The sequence below is a fragment of the Plasmodium gallinaceum genome (assembly GCF_900005855.1).
Source record: "Plasmodium gallinaceum strain 8A genome assembly, contig: PGAL8A_v1_141, whole genome shotgun sequence".
Classification (NCBI taxonomy): Eukaryota; Apicomplexa; class Aconoidasida; order Haemosporida; family Plasmodiidae; genus Plasmodium; species Plasmodium gallinaceum.
Window position 1 is genome coordinate 191,944 of NW_021628302.1, and position 10,513 is coordinate 202,456.

The 10,513-nt window shown below is 16.0% G+C and overlaps 3 protein-coding genes across 3 annotated transcripts; 2 read left to right on the plus strand and 1 right to left on the minus strand.

Moving 5' to 3' along the window:
- Positions 1-411: 411 nt before the first annotated feature.
- PGAL8A_00477900 (conserved protein, unknown function) lies at positions 412-2,155 on the plus strand (the record flags this gene model as incomplete). Its single annotated transcript, XM_028673563.1, has 2 exons — positions 412-1,869; positions 1,961-2,155. The coding sequence occupies 2 exons, from the start codon at positions 412-414 to the stop codon at positions 2,153-2,155; spliced, it is 1,653 nt and encodes a 550-aa protein (XP_028530003.1).
- Positions 2,156-2,481: 326 nt separating this feature from the next.
- PGAL8A_00478000 (conserved Plasmodium protein, unknown function) lies at positions 2,482-4,338 on the minus strand (the record flags this gene model as incomplete). The annotated part of the gene is made up of 1 exon (XM_028673564.1): positions 2,482-4,338. One exon carries the CDS (start codon positions 4,336-4,338, stop codon positions 2,482-2,484), a length of 1,857 nt encoding a protein of 618 aa, XP_028530004.1.
- A 2,515-nt stretch (positions 4,339-6,853) lies between these two features.
- Positions 6,854-8,805, plus strand: PGAL8A_00478100 (hypothetical protein; the record flags this gene model as incomplete). Its single annotated transcript, XM_028673565.1, has 3 exons — positions 6,854-6,886; positions 6,994-7,055; positions 7,188-8,805. The coding sequence occupies 3 exons, from the start codon at positions 6,854-6,856 to the stop codon at positions 8,803-8,805; spliced, it is 1,713 nt and encodes a 570-aa protein (XP_028530005.1).
- Between the last annotated feature and the right edge of the window lie 1,708 nt (positions 8,806-10,513).

Here is a 10,513-nt window from a genome sequence, read left to right on the forward strand (position 1 = left end):
AAATTTTTAATAAAAGTTAAAAAAAAAAAAAAAAAAAAAAAATATATGTGTGCTTATATTATTAAAAATATAAAATCTTAAAATATTTTTCATTATTTTCTTGAAATATCTTTTTTTTATTTTTTTTTTTGAAAATTCTAAAAAATTGATTATGTTTTAATAATGCACAAAAATAAAAAAACAATTAAGTTCCCCAAATAAGAAAAAAGATGAATTAAATAAAATATATGGAAAATTATATACTTCAAATAAAAATAGAAGATTTTTCAAAATAGAAAGTGACGATGAAAATTATATGAAAAATACTTTTAATGAATATTAATCATTACAAAAAAGTTGTGAAATTAATCTATATAAAAAAATATTCTGATTTTAAAAAAGAGTATGTGCTACTTTAAAAATTAAGTTGCAATGAATAAAATAAAAAAAGATCATAATAATAAATATTTAAGTGATATTAATTTGATTAAAAAAAATAAAATAACTAATAATTTAGATGAAGAAATTTTTTTATTGGATGAAAGTTTTATTGTTAATTCTTCACATAACTCTATTGAAAATCCTAGCAGAAATTTAAATGTTAAAAAAAAAAGTAATATTGAAAAAAAAATTGTCTCTATTCAAAAAAAAAAAAAAGCATATAATTTTCCTTATGATAATAGAGCATCTTATGAATATCATTATAAAAAAGATAAAAAAAAAAAAAAAAAAAGAAAATTAAAAATGCTTAGTAGTAGTGATTGTAAAGATAAATTATACGAAAATAAAAATTCGTTAAGGATAAATATGGATGAACAAATATATAAAAGGAAATTAAAAATGTATGAAAACAATAAAGCCAAAGTAAATGGAGAAAATAAAATATCAGAAAATAAACATACTGTTTATTTTAATGGCTATAAAAATTTATCAAATGACGATGAGAATTATAAATGGAAAAAAATATCTTTTATAAATAAATATATTTTTGAAAGAAAAGAAGTAAACAAAATTAATAATAATAAAATTAGAGAAAACATTTCATATTATAATCCAGATAAATTATGTTTAGTTAAATTTTTATGCCAAGCAAAAAGTTACGATTTAATAAAAATAAGTAAAATATTTTTTTCTAAAAAAATTACATATACTTTTTTTGATGATAACAATGTATTGTGTGTATTTTTAACACCAGAAAGTTGCATAAAAAATTTTTATAGTTCTGAAGATATATATAAAATTGATAATTTAGATTTAAAAAAGAATGTAACTTATCCTCATACAAAATTTATATTTTTTATATTTAAAAATGGCTCTGTAGTTATATGGGAAAATTTCAAAAATTATCAAAATAGTGACTACTTTATAAATAAAGTTATTATATTTTTAAATTCATTTTCGGATGAATTACTACCAGTTTATATAGTTCAATTGGATACTATATTCTATTCTGAAGAAGAAAAATATAAAGAAAAAAGAGAAGAAAATGAAAATGAAAAAGAAGAAGAAGAGGAAAACGAAGAAGAAGAAGAAGATTATGAAGATGGAGAAGGAGAAGAAAAAAAAAAGAAAAAAAAAAATTGTTTTGTAAATAATGGAATAATATATTTAACAAATGATTCATTAGAACAAAAATTGACAGCATCATTTGCATTGTCTCAATCTATCAGATTAGATGTACATGAAATGATGATGGATATTGCAATTAACACATTATTTAACATATCAAAAGAAATTGCATCTAAAGGAACTTGTATTATTTCTAAAAAAAAAATATCAAGTATGTTAGATGTATACTCTAGTATTATTAATGTAAATGCTGTACAAGATTTTTTAGATATACCAGAATATTTCTGGAATAAGGTTCAATATGAACACTTATGGTTTGAGGTAAATTGAAAAAATTATAAAAGAAAATTTTTATATAGTTATTAAATTTTAACACATTTTTTTTTTTTTTTTTTTTTTTTTTTTTTTTCAGATATATAAATACATGGAAATACCAGAGAGAATAAAAATATTAAACAAAAGATACAATTATTATAAAGATTTTTTAAAAGTTATTAAAACAGAAATATACAATAAAAAAACATTTTACTGTTATAGAATTGTTGTTCTGTTATTATTTATACATATATTAGCTTTAATTTTAAACGACCTATTTTTTATGAAGTAATAATAATTACAATCACCTTAAAAAATGTTTTAATTATATTTTTTTTTTAGTCTTATTTTATTTTGTGTTATTTTGTTTTAATTTATTTTAATAAGCTTTTATTTATATATTATTTTTAGTGTTATATTTGAATATATTTTATTTATATTTTTTTCTTATAGAAAAATGTTTTATTTTACTAATTTCATATCTTTTATCTTTTTCATTTTTTTTTTTTTTTTTTATATGCCTTTTAAAAATAAAATAAAATAAATAATTCATATAATTTAAACTATGCATATGGTAATATACTTTATTGAAATTTTTATAAATTTATTGCATAATTTTTAGTAACTTTTTTTATAATTCACTAAATTAAAATGTAAATAGTTAGATATGCTTTTACTTATATCTTTATTATTAATAGAAGAAGAATTTTTTTCACTATTATTTTTTGGATCATTATCGTCATTTAAACTTTTTTCATTCTCATTAAAACATTTCTCTATCTTATTGTATTTATAAATAATTAACTTTTTGTCTACTTTATTTATATCTATTTTGTTAATGGTATGATCGACTTGGTTATTTTCTTCATTAGTATTTTCTTTTGTATTTCCTTTTTTATCTTTTAAAAAATTTAAGTATTTAACCATCTCTCCCCATTCTTCTGCATTTTTGTTATAAAAATACATAAATAAATTTAATTCTTCAAAATTACAATTTTTTTCAAAATTTTTTTTATTTTTAAAAATAAAGCAATCAATTTTTGATAAAATATTATCATTATGTATATTTAGATTTTTGAAACATAATAGTAAGCGGTATATATAAGAATAATTAAAAATAATATTTTTTTCTAAATTTTGTATAATTATATTAATAATTTGTTCCATATTATTATCGACATATGGTAAAATAACAAAAAATTCTAATATCAGAATGCTCTCTTCTAAATTTATTTTATTTGATTGAATTTTAGAAAACAAAAAATGTAATAATCTTTTATAAATAAATATATAATTAAAATAATTTAAATCTTTATAAGAGCACAATAGTTTAATTATTTGTTTTAATGACAAGAATGCTAAACAGCTATTTACTTTTGAAAATAAAAGATGAATTATACTTTTTAGTATTTTTTTGTAATAATTTACATTATTTTCATCTTTATTATCACCATTTAAGAAACATATTTCTTCTAATTCTTTTTTATATATACCATATTCTTCTTTATTTAAAGTAGTAATATTATCATTTATGTTTATATCATTATTAATATCATGATTTTGTGTATTATTTTTTTTTTCCGAATAAATATATTCATTAGTACTATTCATAGTTCTATATTTATTTAAATCATCTATTTTATCATAATTTAAAATATTCTCTTCACTAAAATAAATTGAATAATTCTTATCACTTTTTATTTTATTTATAATATATTTTATTTGTATTAATATATTATATATAGAAATAGAATCAAATGAATTTATATTTTCATATATATACTTAATTAATTTTAAACATAGTTCCGAATAATTATTATTTGATTTTGTATATGCTGAAATTAAATGATTAATATAGTTACTTTTAATTTGGTCAAAATTTTGTAGAATATAATTACTAGAAATCTCTAATAATTCTTCATCATTTATTTTTAGTTTTGATAAGGCATGTAAAATTTTAGAAATTTTTTTTATTCCATAATAATCCAAATTTTTTTTAACTTGTTTTAAAAAAATAACCATCAATTCAAAATCAGTGAAATTCAATTTATTACTAGCTATAATGTACTTATAGATATTATCATAAGTTAATGATTCATATTTAATTTTATTTTCCTTAAATATATATAATGATCTATTAGATAAAATGGAATAAATTTCAAAATTTCTTTCTTTACACAAAGCATACGATTGTAAAATTAGTACTATATCTGAAAAATTGAAATTATTAAGATGTTTTTTTACCATATTATTATAAATTTCAAACATATTTTTATTAATAAAGCCATTTTTAACACTTTTTTTAATACCATTACATATATTTTCACTATTCATATCTTTTAATTTTTTTATAAGATTACTTTCTACATCTGCATATGTTTTTGATGATATTTTTCTCCTCAATATTAATTTGCATACTTTATCTTTTTTATTCAAGTTTGATACCAAATATTTTTTCAAAACATTCATAATCATTGTTTAATTCGTATATATATATAATTATATATAAATAATTAAATATATTTTTAAAAATAACAATAATATTTTTCTTCTACTTTTTTTTTACTTTTTTTTTTTTTTTTTTTTTTTTTTTTTTTTTTTTTTTTTTCTTCTTTTTCTTCTTTTGCATCCTTTTTTTTTTACTATAATTTTCTGATTGAAATCATTTTTATTTTTTAAAAGAACAAATTTTATTTTATACAATTATTTGCACTTTAAAGTTTTTTAATATAAATGCAAAATACTACTATAAAATATTAATGAATGATTAAAATATGCATAACTCAAAAAATTAGAATATTTCTTCAAAGAGGTATATTTTAATTTATATATATTTTTAAAGTGAATATATAGAATTAAATTCCTAAATGTGATTTATTATAAGATCAAGTTTGATTCAAATGTTTTGAGAATATAAAAAAGATTAAGTTAAAGGAAATCAATAAATATTTCAATTTTAAAAAAAAAAAAAAAAAAAAAAAAAGACTCATTTCATTAAGAAAAATTAAAAATACATTTAATTTAATGATTAAATAATTTTCCACATTTATTTCAATCATTTATTTTATATTTTAATAAAGAAAAAGTTAAAAAAAAAAAAAAATATAAATCCTATTTTTACATTTAACAAAGACGAAAAATGAAATTTTTTTTAAAGCACAACATTAATAATAATAATTATAAAAAAATTTAAGAAATTATAAAAAAAACTTAAAAATATATAATTAAAAAAAAAACAACTATATAACTTTAAAAAAAAAAAAAAACAAAAATTCAATAATATGAAAAACCTTGACTTATACATTTTTATAGTTTGTTCTTATTAGTTATTTTTTTTAACCTATTCTATTTTATATTCGTATGATATTCATATTAAATGTCTATTTTTAATTAATTTTTAGATGGATTATGTTATTATTTTAAAACCAAATAAAAAAAATTAAAGTTAATATTTTTAAAAAGAATAGATATGACACAAAAAAAATAAAGAAAAAATATTTCAAGAAATATTTAATAATCTAAATTTTTTTTTTTTTTTTTGGGATACTAGCAACACTTCAAAGTTAAGAATGAAGAAAAATAAAAAAAAAGAATAAATAAAAATGTAAGAAAAAATAACCACATTTTTTAAATTATTATTCGTGTGTAGTGTAATAAAAAAAAAAAAAAAGGAAAAAAATATTATCTTATAAAAAAAAAAATATATAAACACTTTTATAATTTCTTCATTAATATTAAAAAAAAAAAAAAAAGGAAAAGTGAAGATAATGCAGAATATATATATATATATATACAATATATTATATTTATATCATTTTAGGCACTTTATTTTTTTTTTCGTATCCACATGCATGTTAATTTTTTTTTACTGTTGATATAATTGTAATATAATATATTGATGGTTTGTTATAATTAAAAAGGATTAACTATATATATAAATAATAAAGAAAAATAGTTTCTATTATAAAAGCATTTTATTTTAATATCCAAACTAAATGTACAAATTTATATTAAAATAAAAAATGTATTAAATTAACATTTTTTAAATTAAAAACACCATTTATGCATTACTGAAACTTATTTTGACTATATTGCATTATAAATGTTTTGGTGTTTTAGAAAAAATTAACAGAATAAATTGAGGTGCATGAATAAGTTTTTTATATGTAATTTTTTATAATATAATTTTTTTTTTTTTTTTTGTTCTTTTCTCTCTATTTGATATACAAATATATATTTTTTTAAAGATAATCTTTAAAATTTTGAAAAAAAAATTTCACATTGTTTTAAGCATTTTGAAAAGCAGCTTAATAAAGATTAATTCTTTACAAATATAAATCTAAAATTCCCTATATATAAACTTACATCCTTTGTTACTTAAATATCCATATATATGAGGGGAAAAAAAATAAACTAATAAGAAATATAAAGCTAAAAAACATTTTTTTTATAAGTTAAACAGAATGTTTTTAACAAATTGTTTTCAAAATAATACATTTAAGCTTAATAGAAAAACACAATTTAATTTAACGGTTATTTTATTCTTAAAGTATCCTTAAAAAAATTTCTAAATACATTTTGATATATATATATATATATAAATTATTATTATAATCATATATGAATCTTTTATTATTTTTTAATATATATTTTACATTTAATTTGGATTTTAGCAGGATATAAATTTTTAAATTAAAGTAGATCTCATTTAAAAACTATGATTTTTAGAGGTAATTTTTTTTTTTTTTTTTTAACAGTATATATTTTCAACAATTCTACAATTACATAATAAAATGGGTTATTTAAAATTAATAAAAATTAAAAATGTAAAAAACAAAAAAAAAAAAAAAAGATAATAAATCATTATATTTTTATAGAACGAACCTAAATGTAGTCAACATATGTTGTTTAAATTTATTTTCTTAAAATTATAAAAAGGAAAAACAATTTTTTTTGGGAATTACAAAAATATTTTTTTTAAAATTGAAAGATGAATACATCTTATATCAGCTTCATTATTTTTGTAATAATTAAACAAACATAATCTAAAAAAAAAAAAAAAAAAAAAATTATATTTTTAGAAATTTTAAGAATTCATTTTTTATTTTTGCACATTTTTTGGTATTTTAGATTTTATTATATTGTCGGAGCACATTTTTCAAAAATAAAAATTTTGTAGTGACAGCCTCACAGTAATTTTTTTTTTTTTTTTTTTTTTTTTTCAGATCTCTTTGTTTTTCATTATTTTATATTAATATTATTCATTAAATTTTTTTTTTTTTTTTTTTTTTTTACAAATTTATATACGATTTTTATTTTTGTAGATTAACAAAGGAATGTTTTAATTGTGATGTGGTTAAAAAAAATATCGCATTTCCTCCTCTAAGGAGATGTGTATGTCTGAATAATTTATTTGAAAAAGATAATGAAAATAAGGATGAATTTAATTCATTGAATTTAAAATGTGATAAAAGAGAAAATTTTGATTTTAAGAATAATCCTAACATTTCAAATCCTGATTTTATATGTGACATGCAAGTATTATTTCAAAAATTTTCCTATTATTCAATGGAAAGTGTGATTGATGGAAATTATATAAAAAATTTAAATAAAAACACATTTTGTTTTATATATGATTTACATACTATTTTTAAATCCAGAGCATTTAAAAATGTTAATGAAATTGTTAAAAAAATAACTATATTGAATTCTTTTAATTTCCTAGAAAATATTAACAATTTAGAAAAAGAAAATAAAATTGATATCCTAAAATCTATTCCACCAAAGATGAGGAATATAGATAAAAATGAATTTGATGAAATTTATAGAAGTTTAATAATGTTAAAAAATAGAATGCATGTAGAAGTATGCCTTTTTAATAATAATTCTTTTTATTTAAGTGAGACAGCAAGCTATATTTTAGAAGTATTTGATTTTTCAAAACAATATTTTTTAGAAATTAACTCATTAAGTAGCAAAGATAATTTTTTAAATATGTGCTCTGAATTATTAGAGTTAACTTTTAAAAATTTAAGCGAAATTTTTTCAAAAGATTCTAAGGATAATATAAAATTAAATAAAAATATATGTGATTTTTTAAATAAAGAAATTAATGCGATTAATATGCTTGCTAAAGAAGAATTAAGAAATATAGATTCAAAATTGGAAGATCTATATAAATCCCATTCATTAAACAGAGAAAACTTTGATCTTTTTTTTAGTAGTTATATAATTAGAAAATTAAAAGACTTAAAAAATAAATCATTAAAAATTAATAGTTATCAAAACTTACAACAATTGTTTACCCCATTTACTGATATGAATGAGGCATTATTAAAATATTATAAAACAAAATTACAATATCTTAATGTAATGCATAAAGAAAAGAATGAAGCTGCTTTAAAAAAATACTTAGAAGGTGAAATGACCCCAGCTGAAATGATTTTAATTAATGAGGCTTTTCAATCGTATAAAAAGTATATTTTATTAAAGAAAAAGTTATTCTATCTTATTGATATTATGAAATTAAATTACAATAATAAAAAATTTATAAGACATGCTTATAGTATTGGTAAAGAATATGCAAATAGTAATATATTTAAAGAGAAAATAGATGAGAATTTAAAAAATATTGATGAAAAATTAAAAATAATTCAAGGAAAAAAAAGTATAGCAAATATATTTATAAGAAATGTAGAACAGTGTCGTTTATTAATAGAAGAATTAAATAAAACTGGATATTTTTTAAAAATTACAGAAAAATATGTAGATGCTCTAATCTCAAGTAGTACCCACATAAAAGAAAATTCTGATAATAATAGAGAAACAAATCTTATTTTAAAACTTTTAAAAAAAAAAAAAAAAGTTATGCTAGATAATAATTTTATGTCTGCATATTCTTTTCTTTTTTTTTACAATTATATTTCTTTTATTACGTTGTAATTAAATATCCGCCACTCTTAATATACATAAAACTTATTAAAATTAGAAAATGATTAGTTTACATAAAAATTTTTATCACTTTTTCATTAATTAAATTTAAAATTTTGAAATTTTTTTTTTTTTAAGTGACTTATATATATGAATATATTATAAGAACAATTCTATTAGTTATTTTTTTATTTACTTTTTATTTTTTATGAAGAATATCGTATAAATAATGAAACACATTTATAAATTTGTTTCAATGCTCATCATATATATTTATTTCTTTGTTTTCTATCATTGCTTTAAATTTTTTAAAAAAATTTTTATTCTTAATTTGTTAAAATATTTATTAAAAATCGTCAAAAATAAAAGTATTTTATATTTTTGTGTAATTATTTTAATATTACAAAGATTTAAATATTAGAAAAATAAACTAAAAAAAAAAAAAAAAGAATTCTTACAAAAACTGGATATTCAAAATTTTATAATTTTCCTTAAAACTATTAAAAATACTGTATATTATTTATTCAAGATTTTTTTAATTTATTATTTTATTTTATTTTTTTATTTTTTTTTTTTAAATTTCTCTTAATTTATATTGAATTTTTAATTATATAAATTCTGAATAAATATGTTCATAAATGTTTATGAAAATATCTTGTATAACTTTTTTTTGGGTTATAAAAGTTCATATCTTACACAATCTTTGATGTTTTGAAATTATTAAAGTTTCATATCTTTCAATAAATGTTTAAATGTATAATATATGCCATTCTTTTTAATAAAACCTTCTGTAATTTTTTACTTAAAAAAAATAATTTTTTTTATAAAATTTACATATTTTTTTTATATTTATTTTTTAATAGTAAGAAATGTATTTACACCAATATTAATATAATAATGATTTTATTATTCTAAAAAATAATGTCTTTCTATAATATTATTTATATCTAAAATAAGGAAATATCTTTAAAATGGAGAAAATAGATATTTTTGCTTCATATATATATAACAGTGTAACTTCAAAATGATAAAATAATTTTCTAAAACATTTAGATACTTGTTATACTAGAAAAAAATACTTTTTATTAGTTAAAAAAAAAAAAACTTATTTTAAATTTTTATTTTTTTTAATTATATATTTAAAAAAAAAAAATAATTTTTATGATACTTCTATATAGAACATATAAAATTAATTTTATTTTAATTAAAAATATAAATTCTTTTTGATTATTAATTAGTTACCTTTTGTTTTTGTGTAACACAGGTAATTTTAAAAAAAAAAGAAAAAAAAAAAAAATGTAAATTTCATATAAATAATTTTTAGAGAAATAGAAATTAAAAATATGAATATGGAAAAAAAAAATAAAAAATAAAAAATAAAAAACATAAAAATATATATCTAAAAAAATAAAGATTACTTTTTACCAATATAAGTATGTGATACATTTAAAACTATTATTTTTATTTTTTGTTTTTTTAAATTTCTTTTATTTTTTCCTTTTTTCTTGTGTATATATCTTATTATTTTTCTCTAAAATTATCTATTTGTTACTTTGCATTTTCTATAATTTCTTTTAAATATTTTTTTTTTTTTTTTATCTATTTATATTAATGCATGTGTCATTTTATAGAAACATAATTAATAATTGTAATGTTAAAACCTCATTCTTTAATTTTATATGCACATATATATAAGAATTGTTTTTTTCCTTCATATTTT